At 41.6% G+C, this 20,652-nt stretch overlaps 1 protein-coding gene across 1 annotated transcript; it reads left to right on the top strand.

Annotated features, from left to right (window-relative positions):
• The first annotated feature begins 45 nt into the window (after positions 1-45).
• On the top strand, positions 46-9,870 carry LIG4 (DNA ligase 4). The gene is given in 3 exon segments (XM_042930157.1): positions 46-138; positions 6,081-7,834; positions 7,837-9,870. Coding segments are annotated over 2 exon segments (2,733 nt in total). The 5' UTR covers positions 46-138; positions 6,081-6,108; the 3' UTR covers positions 8,844-9,870.
• The last annotated feature ends 10,782 nt before the right edge of the window (positions 9,871-20,652 follow it).

The following is a 20,652-nucleotide window of genomic DNA, read 5'->3' as shown; positions in this document are numbered from 1 at the left end:
GCGACGGTAGCCGGCACGGACAAGATACGTTGGAGCCTGGCCGCCGGCAAGCTGGAACTCGCGGTGGGCGACCTGACCCGGCGGCTTCTGAGCCCGGGGCACCTGGAGGCCTCCTGCCCCTCATCCGAGGCCCCCAGGGTGAGTGTTGGTAACGCACCAGATTTCCCTTTGGGACACAGCTCTAAACGTGTACACAGATTAGGATTAATTACCTAAAACAGCGTGTCTGCCCAATAGAGTTAGGAGGGGTATGTACCGTGGGTTCCGGTACTTCATTAAAAACGCATCCGTAACTTATTTTGTTTCTGTTTTCTCCCAACCCAGCCCTCCCCTACCTCTATCAGAATGGACCTTCACGGGCAGATGGAGGTTTTATGAGGCCTGAACGTGAGGAGATTTAGAGGGCCTTTTAAAGAAAAGGAATGCAAAATTATCTTACTTTTGCAACTTTTCCAAAAGCACAAGACCAGGGAACACTGCTAGAGCCCAGGGCCTGGGACGTGTCCACACAAAGGGGCCAAGGCACCAAGTTGTACTAAATTGTTTATCTACAGATGTCTGATCCCCCCCACCCTCCGTCATTCCCTATTCTCTGTCCCCTATTTTATATATACAAAGAATATTTCATATTTAAAAAAACAAGACAAAACAAAACAAAAAAACATGTATCTTGCCGTCAGATGGAGAGCTTCAGGTCAAAGCCAGGCTCTCGATATTAGCTTCTTGTTGTTTGTCACCTGATAAATGCCAGGCACTAAGATAGACCACTTAACGGAAATAAACTAATAATCACAGCAACTTTAGAAGATACTTAATGAAAAACCCTTGATTATCTTTGAATCAAGGATTAGAAAGGCTAAAATATCATGGACTAGGATTTGAATCAATTTGGAGTTTGGTTTCATAATCCATGGTTCCTCTCTTCCATCAGTAATACAAAGTGCAAACTCTGACATTATAGGAGCTCAGTAGATGCTGAACAAGGTATAAATGCGCACAAATGCCCTTTCATAAGATGGACTCTTGTGGGGGGTCCGTTACCAACATTGTTGGGTGCTACTCCAAAATAAATTGATAATTCAGTTGAATAGTAGTTGGAGAAATTACCATCAAAAGAGTATCATGTGACTTGTAAACTTCATAGCTGATTTCAGAGAAATATTTGGATAAATTAGGTGCATTCGACATAAAAGGAAATTAATTGAATGTTGTTGGGCTAAGTCTAGCTCTGCTACAAACAAATGCTGTGAATTAAATAAGTGACAGTTTTGTAAAATGAGATTTTTGAACATTAGACAACCCCAAAGGGCACTTAGTAGCTCTAAAATGTTCTCAGAGACTGTTGCAGCAAAATATCACTTTCTTAAAATATCACCCCTTAAAGCAACAGTATTTTATGGCAAGAGGAAATAACTCTCAAAGGTGTTTCCACCGTCACGGATAATTTTTCAGTTCTCCATGAAAGAAGACAAACCAAAACAAAATATTAGTAGAAATCAACAGTTCCTGGAACATAAGGACTGAGTTTGTTTTTATCTCAATCTTGAATGCCTAGCAAATTACTATATCATGGTTGGTGCTCAGTGAAGATTTGCCAAATAATTTTATTTTGACTCCTTGGACAGACACTAGAAGAATCCATAGTTCATTTCCAGGCATGCAACTCTTTATGTCTGTATTACGAATTATATGTTATGTATTTTTATGAATTATGTATTATTTCTGTATTAGGAGACAAGAACTCACATCCAAGCTATACCATCATGAGAAACAAATAGGAAAGGACAGCCTTAAGCAATTTTGCACAAGCCTATTTTTCCATTTAAATGGAACGTCTGATGTTTGGGGAGGCAAGATGCCCTTTTCAGTTATGGGCACTTTCACAAGCAACCGATGAGATGAGTATTGGTACAGTTTACATAACAGCAAACAGAACTCTTCGAGGCTGTCACTTGCTAGTGAGCAGACCAAGGCCAGGAAGACTCAGGTTCACATTCCAAGGAAGGAGCCAGTGCACAAAGTGCTCTTGGGAGACAAAATCCTCGCTCAGACAAAATCCACTCTCATGGGTGAAGCACTGGCAAAGAGCACCTGCTGCTTTGGGAGGCTAACAGGAGTTGTATTTGTGGTCACGCTGCCACCAGGCTCCCTGGAGTCCTCCTCAGCCATGCAAGGCGGACCAGTTCCCAACCCGAACGTCACTGCGCGTGCGCACATCATCCCTGTGCCCTCAAGGCCTGCAGATGCGACTGCGCCTGCGCAAACGTCTTCTTGCTGTCTGTGCCTCCCCGGCCTTAAGTGGAGATTGCGTCTGCACCAGGAACAGCTGGTGGAACGGGCTCCCTGGGCTGCGGCTTCCGGTTTGGAGAACGCACCTGGGGCTTCGGGTCCTGTGGGGTGTTTGTGCGGCTGCGCGGCCCAGGAGGGGGCTCGGAGTCCCCGGAGCGAACGGGGGTGGGGTACGTTTGGCAGGCAGACACTGGGCTGGGGTGACCCAAGCCGGAGGGGATCACCCCGCGTCTTTTCGGCCCACCGATTGCTTATAGTCTTTAAATTTTTTTTCTTGTTTCGGGACAGGAAGTCTTTCGGGCCATTCGTCCCGGCCGGAGTCGCAGGTGAGGGTCGCGGGCCGCCCTGGCGACCGCGCTGCGGTGGAAGCCGGGTCTTTGGTTCGGGGTTCTGGGTCTAGACCCGCACCCTTGGGATGCGGGGGCAAGGGGCCTGCCTCTCGGGAACGCAGCTGGCTGCTGTGATGCTGTGGTTGCGGACTGTCTGGTTCTGGGGACCCCCTCCCCCCAAGCCGGTGCGAGTTCACCCCGGATCCGTTGCGGGTTTTATTTGCGGGGTTGGGGGAGTGGTGTGGACCCCTCCAGAGATTTTGCAGGCCTGTCCCGGTGCAGTTGGAGAGAGATACAGTATCCTTAGAGGGAACCACCTTATTTCTCTTACTTTTCGTCTTCTGTCAACCTCCTGGCTTCTGGCTTTTTCCTATCACAAGTTTCTCTCCGGTTAGAGTCTCCCCAAATATCACAAGTGTATAAAGGCTGCTGTAAACCCCTTGTCTCACAGGGAAGCGCATCTTCTTGAAGGGGCTGCAGGAAGGAAACTTAAATTGTACCAGTCACTTTGTCTGCAGTAAAATACCACTAAAGCATCATATTCACTGAATGCAACCTTGCTGGTATGTTTCATTGTGTCACTTTAGGATAATATAGGCAGTCGCTGAATGGACGATGAGTCATTATTGTAATATCAATGATCTGTATTCAGTCTCTTGAAAGTTGCTTATTCTTTATCAAAAAGTGAAGCATATCCCTCCCTTATTTCCTTAATATTTTATAATATTTATATTTTAAGAATTACTTGCGTCAACAAGTAGTATAGTCCTAAAATTGATCAAGGATTTACCAGCTACCAACTACTGTGTTAAGCACCTTATGTAAATTATCTGAGTTCATCCTCCTGTTACCATCTGCAGTTATTAACCCCATTTTTCACTTAAGGACACGGACTCTCAGAGAAATTAAGTGGTTTCCCCATGTCACACAGCTGTTAAGTTTTGAGTCTAGAATTGAACTAACATTGGACTCTGAAAGCCTGAACCCTAACCACAAACCACAAGTCAAAAACATCAACTAACAAACCCAGAATCCAGAAGATAAAATTAGGGAACATGTAAAAGCAGTGGTACAATTTTATGAGTAAAAATATTTAAAGCTGTTCATTTGTTACTAGTTTTGGAATCCTTGTTGTATTTATAGCAGTTTTGGCATACATGGGTGTCCACCCCATTACCTAGATTTCAGTGTTGTTATAAAGTAATTTGAGTCTTTGCCTGGAACTTGTTGAAGGAAACTGAGACCAAGTAGAATATTCAGAAAGATCAGAAACTGTATTCCCACCTTGTACATTCAAAGAAGAATTTCTCATTCTTCATTTTTTATACATTATATATGGATTGTAAATATAACATTATATACCACAGCGTACTGACTTAAGGGGGCATGTTTTGTGAAGTAAGACAGTAAACATAAGCAGGTGGTTCGGTCAGTTATGCTGATAAGACACCTCAAGAGGAAGCAGTTACTGTATTCAAAGACAAAAGTCTCAGGAAAGTTGTCTCTCATGGGTTTATTTCTTGGTCTTAACTGACCCGACAGAAGTTGAGTTTCCTTTGTTAGGAATTCGACTGAGAAGTGGAGCCTTTTCCCCTAAAGGCCACCAAATGGCTGTTGTGGAACTCGCCCTGTGCAGTCATAGCTGCTAAATGGTTTTGACCAGACTGAATCCCACCAGGCATAGTGGGGAGTGAATGCGATCAGCCCCTGGCCTTTTCTCGTGTGCTTTTCCAGGAACTCCACTCTAGATGTTGAGTAATTCGTTCAGCAAACAAACCTACTAAATGCCAGGCACTACTGACACAAATTACAACTCCTGACCTCAGGAGACTGGTGGGGTAGTAACGGCTGTACCATAACCAGCCATGTGATTTCTTATGCCAGATGTTAGGCAACGTAGCCTCGTACTGATGGTGTCTGTGGCTTGTTTGCTGCTGTGTTCGCCCTCCCTGAGACCGCTACGGGGCTCCCTCCTCCCTGTGCAGCTGCTCTGAGACTTGACGGGGATGTACCAGGAGGTGTCTGAAACCACAAGATAAAACATGGTTTTTATTCCCAGAACACACATTTTACGTGAAGTCTTTGGTTTTTTTTGGAGAGTGCATGTGTGTGCGGAAGAGAGGCAGAAGGAGAGAGAATCTTAAACAGGCTCCACGCTCAGCATGGAGCCCGACACGGGGCTGGGTTTCACGACCCTGAGATCATGACCTGAGCCGAAATCAAGAGTTGGATGCTCAGCTGACTGAGCCACCCAGGAGCCCCTTCTTGAAGTCTTTTTTGGAAAAGTTAGTTGATTTTAGTGTTCTATGGTTTACATCACATAGTAGCTCTGATATCTTATAGACTCTAATAGGACTTGCATGAATATTTAAAACTTTCAGGAAATTTCACACTTGTGGTGACCACTTTAGGAAATAGTCTAGACCCTAGCCCAGCAAGGTACTCATTATTTCCTCTGACTTTAGAAGATACTTCAGTGGACAACTGTGTCGTGACAATTCACTTTTGTTACAGCACTTAGCATTTTGTAATTAGTTCCCATCATACCCCCTTTTTCTTTACAGAACATATGCTCTCTGAAGGCAGAAACATAGCACGGTGCCTGGTGGATATGTGGTCGGTGAATTGTTAGGGGTAACAGGCATGAGATGAGAATATGAACCCAAAAAATGTACTACTGAATTTAAATTTATGAAGCTGTAAATAGTTAGACGAAATAGTTAGAAGAGGTAAGTCAAGTAAGGATTTCATGTGGAAGTTATTTTGAGTTGGGTTTTGAATATTGATTGGAATGATTGGGTAAAGCTAGTGGTGATGTGAAAGTGAACACAGACAGACATAGGCTTTGTTTGGCCTAAAGAAGAAGGTAGCTGTTTTTTGGGGGTTTTTTTGTTTGTTTGTTTTTTGGGCTTTTTTTTTTTTTTGTGGTGAACTCCTACCTGTGTAGGAGTCCAAACTTCCTGCAAAGCCAAATTCAATTCCATGAGCTGGTGGTTTGTTAGAAACATCTGTTTCTGAGGCTGTGTGGTAGTCTGACAGAAAAAGAGGAGAAATAAAAGGAAAGGCCTTACCTCAGAAGGCCAGAAATGAAATGCATTGAGCCTTCTTTTTCTGTTGTTATTCTTTTGCATCATGCACTGAATAAGGAACGGAATAGTTAATTCAATAGAAGTTGGAGTTTACGGAGAAAGACAAGGTAGTCAATTTCAATATTGCTAATGTAGTGAGTGGGGCTGCTGATACTTTTAGTAATAAATACAGAATAGAATTGAAGTAAAATAGTTGATTTTCATTAAATGTAGAAGTGGAAAAGGGAAAGAATTTATAAGCATTGATTCACTTTCACTTTGCAAATGTTGATAAATCTTTTATCACGAACGAAGCACTGTCTGTGAAGTCTTTACGTTAAATATTCAGTTGAAGTTTATCTTTGACTTAAAGTTCTTCTTTTTTCCTTATTAGTTAAAGCAGAGGATTCCGCATCGCTTCTATGGCTACCCCACAGACTTCACAAACTGTTGCGTCTCACGTTCCTTTTGCAGATTTATGTTCAACTTTAGAACGAATACAGAAAAGTAAAGGACGGGCAGAAAAAATCAGACACTTCAGGGAATTTTTAGATTCTTGGAGAAGATTTCATGATGCCCTTCATAAGAACCAAAAAGATGTCAGGGACTCTTTTTATCCAGCAATGAGACTTATTCTCCCTCAGCTCGAAAGAGAAAGAATGGCCTATGGAATCAAAGAAACCATGCTTGCTAAACTTTATATTGAGTTGCTTAATTTACCTAGAGAAGGAAAAGATGCCCTTAAGCTTTTAAATTACAGGACACCCACTGGAACTCGTGGAGATGCTGGAGACTTTGCGATGATTGCGTATTTCGTGTTGAAACCAAGATGTTTGCAGAAAGGAAGTTTAACAATACAGCAAGTAAATGACCTTTTAGACTCAATTGCCAGCAATAATTCTGCCAGAAGAAAGGACCTAATAAAAAAGAGTCTTCTTCAGCTTATAAGTCAGAGTTCGGCACTGGAACAAAAGTGGCTTATACGGATGATAGTAAAGGACTTGAAACTTGGCTTTAGTGAGCAATCTGTATTTTCTGCATTCCACAATGATGCTGCCGAGTTGCATAATGTCACCACGGATCTTGAAAAAGTCTGTAGGCAACTGCACGATCCTTCCGTCGGACTTAGTGATATTTCTATCACTTTATTCTCTGCCTTTAAACCAATGCTGGCTGCCATAGCAGATATTGAGAGAATTGAGAAGGACATGAAACACCAGAGTTTCTACATTGAGACCAAGCTAGACGGTGAGCGTATGCAAATGCACAAGGATGGGGATGTGTATCAGTACTTCTCCCGGAACGGGTTTAACTATACAGATCAGTTTGGAGATTCTCCACGGGAAGGCTCTCTTACACCATTCATTCACAGTGCATTCAAAACAGATGTGCAAAACTGTATCCTGGATGGTGAGATGATGGCCTTCAACCCTAATACACAAACTTTTATGCAAAAGGGGAATAAGTTCGATATCAAGAGAATGGTGGAAGATTCCGATCTGCAAACTTGTTACTGTGTTTTTGACGTACTGATGGTTAATAATAAAAAGCTAGGGCGTGAGACCCTGAAAAAGAGGTATGACATTCTCACTAGTGTTTTTACACCAATACCAGGTAGGATAGACATAGTGCAAAAAACACAAGCTCATACGAAGAAAGAAGTAATTGATGCTTTGAATGAAGCAATAGACAAAAGAGAAGAGGGAATCATGATCAAACATCCTCTATCCATTTACAAGCCAGACAAAAGAGGTGAAGGATGGTTAAAAATTAAACCAGAGTATGTCGATGGGTTGATGGATGAACTGGACACCTTAATTGTGGGGGGCTATTGGGGTAAAGGTTCGCGAGGCGGAATGATGTCTCATTTTCTGTGTGCTGTAGCAGAGAAACCTCCTCCTGGTGAAAAACCCTCCATGTTTCACACTCTCTGTCGTGTTGGTTCAGGCTATACCATGAAAGAACTGTATGATCTGGGTTTGAAATTGGCCAAGCATTGGAAGCCTTTTCATAAAAAAGCTCCACCAAGTAGCATCTTATGTGGAACAGAGAAGCCAGAAGTGTACATTGAGCCTTGTCATTCTGTCATCGTTCAGATTAAAGCAACAGAGATCGTCCCCAGTGAGATGTATAAAACTGGCTGCACCTTGCGTTTCCCCGAATTGAAAAGATCAGAGAAGACAAAGAGTGGTATGAATGTACCACCCTAGATGACTTAGAACAACTTCGAGGGAAAGCATCTGGAAAGCTTGCATCCAAACACCTTTATGTTGGTGGTGATGATGAACCACAAGAGAAGAGGCGGAAAGCTGCCCCAAGGATCAAGAAAGTTGTTGGAATCATTGAGCACCTAAAAGCACCTAACCTTTCTAATGTAAACAAAGTTTCTAACGTATTTGAAGATGTGGAGTTTTGTGTTATGAGTGGAACAAACAGCCATCCAAAGCCCGATCTGGAGAACAGACTTGCGGAATTTGGGGGTTATATAGTACAAAATCCAGGCCCAGACACCTACTGTGTGATTGCAGGGTCCGAGAACATCAGGGTGAAAAACATAATTTCTTCCAATGAACATGATGTTGTCAAGCCTGAGTGGCTGTTAGAGTGTTTTAAGACCAAAAGCTGTGTTCCATGGCAACCTCGCTTTATGATTCATATGTGCCCATCGACGAAGCAGCATTTTGCCCGTGAATATGATTGTTATGGTGATAGTTATTTCGTTGATACAGATTTGAACCAACTGAAAGAAGTGTTCTCAGGAATTAAAAATTCCGGCGAACAAAGTCCTGGAGAAATAGCTTCCATGATTGCTAATTTAGAATATCGATATTCCTGGGACCACTCCCCACTCAGTATGTTTCGACACCACATTATTTATTTGGACTTGTATGCTGTTGTTAATGACCTGAGTACCAAAATCGAGGGGACGAGGTTAGCTTTTACAGCTTTGGAACTTCGATTTCATGGAGCACAAGTAGTTTCTTGTTTAGCTCAGGGAGTGTCTCATGTAATCATTGGGGAGGATCATAGTCGTGTTGCAGATTTGAAAGCTTTTCGAAGAACTCTTAAGAGAAAATTTAAAATCCTGCAACAAGATTGGGTAACTGATTCAATAGACAAGTGTGAATTGCAGGAGGAAAATCAGTATTTGGTTTAAAGCTAGCTTTTCTAGTGAGGAAAGCCTGTGATCTGGTGGACACGTCGTAACAGGTGGTAAAGATAAAATTTTAAACTACATTTTGTTTTTATCCCTTCAAATTTATGCTTAAATGGTATTATTAGAATAGGAAAACAATATTTTTAAGTTTTGAGATAGGTAAGACCCTGAATAGCCCAAAGCCAAGAAAGAAAGAAATCTTTTAGCAGTGTAATATTTGATGACTTTTAAAACCAAGATGAAATAAACAGTTTAAAGAAGAGGTGTTGATATAATATCGCTATAGAAATCTAGAATTTTGACTCCAATATTAATAAAATACATTCAGAGGCTTTTAGAGTCATTAAAAGCATTGATCTAAATGGATTTTCTGGAGTCAAATAAAAATTTTAATAGTTGTTATATAATAAAGCATTGCAAGAAAGAAGAATTGTTATAGTTAGACTTGTAAAAATATATCTTAAATTGAAGACTAAAATTCGTTTAAGTTTGAAATGTTGTAAACAAATTTGTTTTTTAGGGTTAAGGGCAAGCTCATAAATGAAACCTGTTATTGATGTAACTAGGTAAATTAGGGGAAATTGAATGAGACTTGATGGTCTAAAAACTTAAAATTAGATCAGTTTGATTAAAAGAAACTTACCATTTTGCAAGTATTGGGCCCACATTTATTGTTTCTCTAAAATAGAGCACGTTTCAAAGACCATGTTTTTATGTGAACTTTACTCCAAGATGTATTCACAAAGAGTGATTTTCCTAGATGTAATCCACATGTCAAAATAGCCTATGTGTTGGGACTTTCATTACAGAGAGGTAAATTGCTCTATTTAAAATGATTTTTATCTTAGGTTATTTAAATTCAGTGTATATAATATATATTATGTCTGGATTTATATACTAAATTTTGGAATACAGTGTATTCATTATGAAAAATATATTTTCATGACACCTCTGAAATACTTAAAATATGGAACCCAAGGAACTGTGTATAGATTATTTGTATGTAGTTTTAGATTTTATTGAAATGGTGGAACAAATGTAATTTTATTTCTTAATTTAAATAAAATATTTAATATGCTATTGAAATTTATGGTGGTTGATGGATTGATTGATTTTGAGAGAGAGCACGAGCTTGAGCCAGAGAGGAGGAGAGAGGGAATCCCAAACAGGCTCCACGTTGTCAGCACAGAGCACGATGCAGGGCTCCAACTCAGGAACTGTGAGATCATGACCTCAGGTGAAATCAAGAGTCAGATGCTTAACCAACTGAGCCACTCCTATGATGTATTTATTTTGAGACAATTTGCAATAGTTATTTCAATCAGATTAGATACTATGGTATCTATAATTTTTGACTGATTCAAATCAGGTTCCTATTTGAGGTCCTTTGTGTTTCATATTATTGAATGAACTTTATTAAAAATTTAAACTTGGGGCACGTGGGTGATACAGTTGGTTAAGCATCCGACTTTGGCTCAGGTCATGATCTCACGGTTGGTGAGTTTGAGCCCCGCGTCAGGGCTGTGCTGACAGCTCAGGGCCTGGAGCCTGCCTGCTTCGGATTGTGTGTCTCCCTCTCTCTGCCCCTCCCATGCTCATGTGCGCTCGCTCTCTCTCTCTCTCTCTCTCTCTCTCTCAAAAAGAAAATTAAAAAAAAAAAATTAAAAATGCATTAAAAATTAAACTTGCATATTTTTATAATACCTATTGAGAAAAACTACAAAATAGATAACCAGTAAGTGCAGTGGAAAGAAAAGTGCATAATTTTACCACCAAAGACAATAACATTCACTACTTCAGGTTTTTGATGGTAAGGAAAGCACAAAACACGGATTTACAGTGTAACAGAAAAGTGTAAAACTATAATGCTTTATTTGATCAGCTTTTCTCAGTGGGAGAATTTACAGGCAGGCCACTAAAATATGCCTACATCACTTTAAATTGCTGTTCACTATACCATTGAATGTAGTGTAATGTGTTCAGCTAGCCCATTATTGTTCGATTTCTAGGTTATTTGACCTTGCCACCTTTTTGTTTTCCTAACGAACATTGTAATCAATCTGTACTGTAGTCTGTGTATTCTAGTCCTGTTTGTTTCTTATACATCCTTAGAATGGAATTGCTGATTCAAAGGTACATATTTTTTAGTAAATGGATACGCATTTCAAAAACTTGGCAACATGCCTTTCTAGATTCTTCTCTTTCCCATCTCTAAATGTTGGGGAGTTCGTTTTCTTAGTACTGGACCTGTTTTCTGTCTTTACTCACTCTCTACACATTCTCATCCATCCCCTGACTTTAAATATGCTGATAACTCTGATGTATTTTTAGCCCTGGTTTCTTTGCTGAACTCCAGTTCATGTATGTATCCACATAACGTCTCCACATGAAGTCTAATGAGCCTCTCGTACTTAATGTGTCTAACTAGAACTATAAAATATTTCTCATAGAAAACATTTTAAAATATGAAAGAGAATGGTGCAATGAATGCACGTGCTCACCACTCAGTCTGAACAACTGTCCTATTTACAGACCTCGGGATTATTTTGCAGTCATTTAGATTACCTAACAATTCACAAGTGTTCTGTACAGAACTCTGGATTTCTGCAATACACTTAACGCTCCTCCCCAGTGTTCCCCTCCTCACAAAATGGTGCATCTATCCACCCAGCTGCTCAAGCTGAAAACCATGCTGTCATCCTTGGTTCCGTCTGTTCTCATGTTTCCAATTCACAGAAAATCTTGTTGCCTGGAGCTTCCAAATAACCCAGAATATGACCTCTCACCACTTTTCCCAGTAACCATAGCCTGCCACCATTATTCACAGACCACGATCACCTCACTGGCCTTCCCTTTTGCAGTCTTATTCCACTACTGTCAGCTCTCAAGGACACTCACTTTTACTTTCAAAGATGCAGTCAATTCATGTTCCTCCACTAGCCAAAACTACTGAATCCCCATCACTCATAACTTCCAAAGTCGTAAATGGTCCATTGGAGGTGACCCCGATTACCCATCTTCTGTTAGCTCTCTGACTTGATTTCCTATCACTTACCCCCTTGCTCACCACACCGTAGTCTCATCGGTCTGTGTGCTTTTTCCTTGAACTTCATTCAGGGCTGGTGTATGTTCCCCCACCCACACCCCCAACACCATCCCTTCATTCTGCTTTATTTTTTCCAAAGCACTGCACCTTTATTTCCTACCACTAGAATAGAAACTCCGTGAATGAAGTCACTCGGTATGTTTTGTTCACTGTTGTAATTGGTCACTCAATAAATATTAATGGAATAAATTCTCTGAATTATACTGAAAAGCCTACTTTGCTCTTCTCCAAGACTGTGTTCTTGCCAGAAAGCAGGCAGGACAAGACACTGTTCAAGAACTCCACCTTTTTCTGCATTCCTGATGACATCACCATCCTGAAAGAGTTGCTTTTTGTTTTTTGGGGGTTTTTTTTGTTGTTTTTGTGGCTGATGGCACCTTCTTTGAAGATCAAGTCGCTACCCTAACTGCTTCATAGGCATCATAGGCATGCACTCTACCTGGCATTAGAGTGAACAGGTCTGGCTTGGAAACTTGGAACTCTTGTTTTGGGGGAAGTAGGTTGGACATAGCTTTAAAATATCTAATATGAAGTTCTTTGAGCACTAGAGCTATTTTATAAACCGTTCCCATTCAATTTCAACCAGTATATATTAAGTTCTTACTCTCCTTGATAGTCATTGGAGTGAAAAAATGAACAAGACAGTCTCTGCTTTTAAGGAACTCAAAGAGTACTGAAAGATAAAAATAATTGGAATACAAAAGATAAGTGCTTTCCTATGAAAGAATGATGGATTCCCTGGAAAGCCATACGCTGTAATGAAATGAATACAAGTTTTAGAATCTAGTTTTCCTGGGCTCAACTCCAGTTCTGCCACCAATTGTCTCTGTTGTCTGAGCAAATCACAATTTCCTTAAACCTTAGTTTCTAAACTTTCAAATGGAAACAGTATCTACCTCACGCAGAATATATGAAAACAGGGACACCTGGGGTGGCTCAGTCGGTTGAGCATCCAACTCGATTTTGGCTCAGGTCATGATCTCCTGGTTCATGAGGTTGAGCCCCACGTGTGACTCTGTGCTGACAGTCCAGAGCCTGCTGGGATTCTCTCTCTCCTTCTCTCGCTGCCCTCCCCCCACTCATTTGCTCTCCCTTTCAAAATAAATACACTTGAAATAATTTTTAAAAAGCATGTATGAGAACAGAATTATAGTGCCCAGCATACAGAAAAACTCTCCAGCTTTTATCTGCTGCTCTTATCCAGGCCTCCCCAGTGGGGGTTCATTAATCCAATGGGGGTTAATAAGGGAGTGCATTCTGGAACCATAAGTAGAATTCCCTCAGGCATATTGGTATGGAGGGTTTGTCCTTGCAGAGGGAAGATTATAAATACAAGCATGGGGAGTACAAACATTTGGGGAAGAGTGTAAAACATTCAAATTTAGGTGGGAGGGAGAGGTATAGGTAAATTAGGATAAATTTTGAATGATTTCAAATGCTACACTGCAGAACATGCGTTGTATCTGGTGCTCAGGAAAAATGCACTGAAGAATTTTTAGCAAGGTATTTCAGGTTTTTGTCTAAGGCTGATTTCTTGATTCTCCCTCCTCAGTTCAAGCTCATGTAGCAAAAATACCATCAGCCAAGTAGCTTATACAACAAACATTTCTTTCTCACGTTTCTGGAGGCTGGAAGTCTGAGATCAGTGTGCCAGCAAAGTTGAGTTCTGGTGTGGGCCGTCTTTCTGGCTTTCAGAGAGCCACCTTGCTCCTGTATTTTCACGTGCTGGAGAGAGATCTAGCTCTGGGCTCTTCATCTTATAAGGGCACAACTTCTAACATGGCGCTCTACCCTCATTCACTCATCTCAACCCAGTTACATCCCAAAGACACTCCCCCAACACATACATGCCCCACTTCCAAGTATCAGATTAAGGATTAGGGCTTCTAAGGATTAGGGATTCTGAGGGAACACATTTAGTCCACAGCACCATCCCTTACATTTTTTAATGTAAACGTTTACAAATATGAGTGTCATCTAAGTACCTGGGCAAACAGCAATAAACACAATGGGCAAAAATTCTTGTCAACATATCATGATTTACTTTCATTCACTTAAAAAAAATTAAAATTGGGGCCCCTTGTGGCTCAGTTGGTTAAGCGCCTGACTCTTGGTTTTGACTCAGGTCACGATCTCACGGTTTGTGGGTTCAAGCCCCGCGTTAGGCTCTGTGCTGACAGTGTGGAGCCAGCTTGGGATTTGGAATGCTCTCTTCCTCTCTCTCTCTGCCCCTCCCTTCCTCTCTTTCTCTCTCTCAAAATAAATAAATAAGACATTTATATATATCTCTTTAAAAAATAAAAATAAATTAAAATGTATTTACCAAAAGGCAAAAATTGGACTTCTGGGTATTGTTCCTGTTCCTATGACTGCATAGCAAGTCAACCCCAACCTCAGTGGCATAAAACAACCATTTCCATCATGCCCACATATTCAGAACACACACGAGCAAAATGTCTTGTCTTGTTACCACTGTGATTACAGACTCAGCTCCAAGAGTCTCCCTCCCCGTGTTGGCTTTGAAGGATGTGCCCGGGGAAGTGCATGCTGGCAACAACCACGAGTGCAGAAAAGGTGGTTCCCCAGCTAATCTTTCAGATGAGAAGTTGGCAATAGGAAACTAATACAGATTTTTGGTTCCAGAAGCGGGGTGCTGTTTAACAAATGCTTACAAAGCAGCTTTAGGAATGGGTGATGGGCACAGTCAGGAAGAAATGCAGGAAACACTGTGGGGTAAAGCCTAAAATCTCCAAGGAGACTATTGGTAGAAATCGGGATTTTAAGGATGCTGCCAATGAGGGCTCAAAAGGAAGGGAGGAAGAGGCGTCGTGTTATGTGGTGACAGAAGCTTAGTGAAATTGTCTCCTGCACTTGAGTAAAAAGAAGAATGTGTAGGTGCTGAACTTGGATGTATACCTACTTGCAAACAAAGTGTCCACGATGCCACCTGAGTTCTCACTGTTTACCATAAAATGCAAAAGAATTTAAACAAAATCTGCTTTTTACAAAAAGAAACCACAATTTCATGACTTTGAAAATTCTCTGCTTCTCCAGCTATAAGGTCTGCTGAAATTAATGAATTGCTTCAAAATTGTCACATACAGAAAAAGCCAAAGGCGCGGTTGCACAATTTCTGCTCTAACCTCAGAAATACCTGAGGCTCGGGGCACCTGGGTGGCTCAGTCGGTTGAGCATCCCACTCTTGATTTCGGCTCAGGTCACGATCTCACGTTTTGTGAGTCCAAGCCCCGCATGCAGTTCAGCTCTGACAGTGTGGAGCCTGCTTGGAATTCTCTCCCTCTCTCTCTCTGCCTTTTCCCCCACTCTCTGTCTCTTTCTCTAAATAAATAAATATACTTAAAAAAAAAAAGAAAAAAGAAACACCTGAGATCAGATTATTCAACTTCACAAAGCATGATTTCAGATGACAGCCTTCGATCCTCTCAAGCTACAGCGCCTGTGAGATGAGCTGTGTTGTGTTCCGGAACCACCTCAGCAGGAGGCTGAAGCAGAGAAGATCTCATCTTGCAAAGGTCTGTTGTGTGCCTTTTGCTGAGAGGAGAGAACCCCACTGAAATCCTCAGGAGACCCACGGGATTCTTCGGAAAGTTATTTCAGCAGAATCATTGCCAGTATGGATTGAAAGAAAGAGAAAACCGGGGCGCCTGGGTGGCTCAGTCGGTTAAGCGGCTGACTTCGGCTCACGTCATGATCTCGCGGTCCGTGAGTTCGAGCCCCGCGTCGGGCTCTGTGCTGACCACTCAGAGCCTGGAGCCTGTTTCCAATTCTGTGTCTCCCTCTCTCTCTGACCCTCCCCCGTTCATGCTCTGTCTCTCTCTGTCTCAAAAATAAATAAAAACGTTAAAAAAAAAAGAAAGAAAGAGAAAACCACCAAAGCTCTACTGGCAGGAACCAGTCTTGGAATGTCTAGATTCTGGGTCTGGAATTCTCTCTTGTCCAGCAAAAGGGCAGACGCAGGATTAAAATGAGAGAGAGGCTAATGTCCTGGAGGAGACAAGAGCCCTGAGTAAGTGTCCTTGCTCTGATTTTATTAGGATCAGAAGGCTTACAAGCGCAATGGATGTGTACAAAGAGACAATGAATCCATGAACATTAACTCATGGGCGTGGTGGGGGGGGCAGGAAGGGGGTTTCGAAGATATGCGGTGTTAGGGGTTTGGGTCAATACAAAACAAAGTCCTGGTGTTGGGCAGATGGTTGTCTATGGCAGGTATGAGACGCCAGCCTGTTTATCTTAGCTTGCCTAGGGGATAAGACAGAACATGCTACCTCAGGGTCAACAAGGTGCCTTTCTTTTGCTAATTAGCTCTCCTCTAGGCAACTTGACCCTGCTGCAGTCTATAGCCCTATTTACCTGTTTACCTAATTTGGTCCTTCCTTCCTGTGAAAGCAGCTTCCTGCTATTGTACTAAGTTGGGGGGTTGCTGCTGCCCTGAATACCTCATCTTGATTACCTCATCTTGGATGCTTTCATCCTGAGGCTTCCTATTCCTAAACCTTGTTAACCCAAGGGTGCAAGCTCAGGGAATTCCTAAGCTGACTTCCCACATTGGAAGACTACTCAGCTGCAAACAAGCCTTCGTGCATGAACGAAGGAAGGATGAGTCTGAGGGCAGAACTACTGAGTAGAGAGTCAGGCCAAGAGCCACCGAGAATTATTCCCAAGCTTTGAAAACGAATCCAGGAATTCCCAGCACGAGCTTGGCTGGATTTCAGAACCACTATGGACAGACGCTCCTTTCTCCCTTCCATTCACTCTCCCTCCTGAAAGGGAATGTCTACAGCTGCCTCCTTACGTCTCCGTCACCATTGCACGGTGGGTGTGTTGGGGGCAGATTATGTGGGTCTTCGATTTTGCAGGGCCACAGATGGACAGCTGTACCAGGCCCCTCATCTGCACCTGATTTGAGGCATGAGTTTTGTACTTTGCTGCTACTATAGTAGGTTGAGATTCTTGGAAACCCCAGGAGGGGAGCACATGCATTTTGCATAAGGGAGGGAGGCCAATCATTAAGGATCAGAGGATGGACTTTGGTGAGCAGAGTGTAAGGCAGTTCCCCTGATCCCTGGATAATGGTGTCCACACGCCTGTACAATCTTCTTCACTTGATTGTGGGCAGGACCTGTGACCTACTTCTTATCAATTGAATATGACAAAGAGGACAGGTTGCCCCATGATTACGTTACATTGCGTGAGACTCAGTCTTCGGGGCAGACTGTCCCTACCTTCTCTCTGTCTGCCTCCCTCCCTCCCTCCTTCCATCTCTCTCCCCCTCCTTCTCTCTGCTGTCACAGAAGTAAGCTGTCATGGATCCTACAGCTGCAGGAAACTGAAGGCTGCCACAGCCATGAGAACTGGGGAGCAAATCTTTTCCCGATTGAGCCTCCAGTTGAAAATGCAGCCACGGAGAGTGAGTACACACGTCATCACGCTCTCCTCTTTCTGAAAACCTTCATTAAGCAGATAAGGAATGTATGTCAAAGTGCTAGCAGTGTTTAGTGCATAAGAAGCAGTCAGATATTTCCTCCTTCACCTCTATTTGCTCCGTAAGGCTTACTAGAAAAAAAAAAATCCAAATTGATGGTAACACATTTATAACCTGACCTCAAGCTCACTTTTCAATCTTGTCTTTCTCTGCTTCATCAATTCCAGCCAAACTGATTCACTACAATTAGCCCTTTCTGCCTCCACGAATATCCTGTTTCCTCTTCAGAAATGCCCTCTTTGTGCACCTGCTGTGACAGTCTCCAAATTTTAGATCCTACTTGTCTTTGAAGAGCTGATACGCCATTTTTATCTCGTGATCTGCCCTAGCCACCCGGTCGTGACACATTTCCCTACCATCCAAGAATTTATCAGTTTTGTGCTCCTCATAATTTTCTGCCTCAAAATATATTTATCTGATGTTATCTTTTGAGTTAGCTCTTCAAGGGCACGAATAATGCTGTATGAACCTCTTACACTTCAGTGTGTCTTGTGTTTATTAATGTCATAAATATTATTTGGAGTATAACTACACAGAGCAGCTTCACTCCTCTCTTTTCTGGCACTTTCTTCTTTCCTTATCGGTAGTGCCACTGTTGTTTTTAAGAGACCTTATAGTGACATTTAAGACATTAGCGGTGTTCCCTGCTTAAAAACTCTCTGCTGGAGGGGCGCCTGGGTGGCTCAGTTGGTTAAGCATCCGACTTCAGCTCAGGTCATGATCTCACGGTTCATGAATTCGAGCTCCGCATCAGGCTCTGTGCCGACGGCTCAGAGCCCGGAGCCTGCTTCGGATTCTGTGTCTCCCTCTCTTTCTGCCCCTCCTCCGCTCACGCTTTGTCTCTGTCTCTGTCTCTGTCTCTCTCAAAAATAAATAACCATCAAAAAAAAAAAACAAAAAAAAAAAACCCAAAAAAAAACCAAAAAAAAAAACCAAAAAACCTCTGCTGGAAATAACACACATACAGGTAATAACTCAGTGGTTGAGAACACAGACCCTGGAAACAAGGTTCCTGAGTTTGAATCCAGACTTCTGTACTTGGACAAGTTAGGCAATTTTCCTTGCCTTAGTTTGCTCTTATATAAAATAGGGTAATAATGGTACCTAGTTTACTGAGTTGTTTTGAGGACTAAGTGTGTGTGTGCGTGTGTGATGCATGCGTGTACACGCCTGCATCTGGGTGTGTTTTAAAACAATATTTAGGACAATGTCATATCAGTTATTATTTTTGTATGTAACGTAGAAGGAAAATAACAGGTGCAGGGGTTCTGTGATACACAGTAATAACAAAATGTGAATTGGAGAAAAGAACTGCATTTGTAAGGAAACCTTGTAATAGAGTCAGTCACTTTTTGCCCTTTCTTCTACATAGTGTTTCACAACGGGGGCTGGTTTTTGTGCACTCCACCCCCCCAGGGTTTGGCAGCATCTAGAGACTTTTTTACTTTTATTTTATTTTATTTTTTTTTAATGTGTGTGAGAGAGAGAATGTGTACAAGCAGGGCAGAGGGGAAGAGGGAGAGAGAGAGAGGGAGAGAGGGAGTATCCCAAGTAGGCTCCATGCTCAGAATGGAGCCCAACACGGGGTTTGATCCCACAACCCTAGGATCGTGCCCTAAGCTGAAATCAAGAGTCAGACACTCAGTTGACTGAGCCACCCAGGTGCCCCTCTAGGAGTCAAGACTGGGGACGTGCAACTGGCATCTAGTGGGCAAGGACCAAAGACGTTGTTATATATCCCACAATGGACAGAAAATTCCCCCGCAACAAATAACTAAACCAAAAGGTCACTAGTGCGGAAGTGGGGAAAGTTGTTCTAGAATCATGTGAAATGTAATGGGAGAAGACATATTGCTTGTGAGTAACGCCTTCACATCAGGCATAATTACAGCTTTATTGCAAGTCAGCTTGTCATTCATAAAACAAATGCTCGTTCCTGCTTAGTTCTTTTAAAGGGGTCAGTTATGTGGGTTAATTAGTGTTTGCAAAGTCCTTTGAAGATGTAAAGTCCTATGTAAGTGCTATTTCTTATTAATTACCATTCTGGCAGACCTGTGCTGTGACCTAGTTCGTTCATTAGCACAGCCAAACCTCAAAGACCTGAGCGATACTGAAGGATTTTTGATAAGTTGAAACTTTTAAAATGAGAAAGATAGGCGTCAGGGACCCAAGCCAATTTCAGATGGCTGGGATTTGAGTGTATGTAAATTGCCTCATTAAAATCAAGAAAACTATAGGTTTTGATTTGGGGTCTATTTGTTAAATTGGAGTAAATTTCTGCCAACTTTGCAACACTGTATATAGCAAAGGAGGGTGGTAGCTGGGTTCCCTAATACAACTTTAATAATTGTGAAGAAATGAAAATAATTCATAGGAAAAATTATATTATTTATATTTATAAACGGATCCTTTCTGGCCCATGAGTCACGGTGTAATTTAGACTGTCCAATAAAATAAAGACAATAAAATGGTTTGCAAAAACCTCAAGAAACCAGGGCACTGGGTATAGTACAATACGCTTTTTTCTCTAGGTATGAAATGTAAGTAAGGTCATAAATACAGTTTTATGCTTTCACTGTATAAATGTGTTTACATTTCAATATAGCTCTTAATCTCACCAAATGTGACCTTTTCCTGTTAGAGCATGGTAAATCTAGCCTGTAGATTTACATAGCAATGTTATCTTCAACTCAGCATCAATCTGGATAAAATATTTGTTGGCGACATACTGGGGTATACCTGGGTTGGCTAGCCTTGTTAAGGCATAAACCCAGGTGTATGATTTAGCTTTGTCAAATTCTGATGGGTTACTATGTGCAAGCTTCAGTGTAAAAGGAAGGGGACAAGGCATGTCAAAGGGGAAAACATGGATTATTTAATAAAGAGGAGAAAAGTACGCAGTTGTCTAGAAAAAAAAATAGACGGTTTGGAACCCTCATTGCTTAAACGAGACATATTTCATATAAACCAGATATTTAAAAGCAGGAAAACAAAGCCATACAAACAATACAAATTTAGGAGGAGAATGTTTTAAGTGTTGAAAACGAAAACAAAATAGAAGCCAGAGAAGAAAGATTGCTAACTTTAATTTACAAAATTTATAAAAATACTCTGCACTAAATACTGAAAGTAAGTCAAAAGCGGTGACACAGCAGGGGAAATACTTGTAATGAAATAGTAGAAAAAGTAATGAAAAA

The sequence above is a fragment of the Panthera leo genome, chromosome A1, assembly GCF_018350215.1.
Source record: "Panthera leo isolate Ple1 chromosome A1, P.leo_Ple1_pat1.1, whole genome shotgun sequence".
Taxonomy (NCBI): domain Eukaryota; kingdom Metazoa; phylum Chordata; class Mammalia; order Carnivora; family Felidae; genus Panthera; species Panthera leo.
Note: the sequence above shows the minus strand (reverse complement) of the source record. Positions and strands in the feature narration are given on the sequence as shown.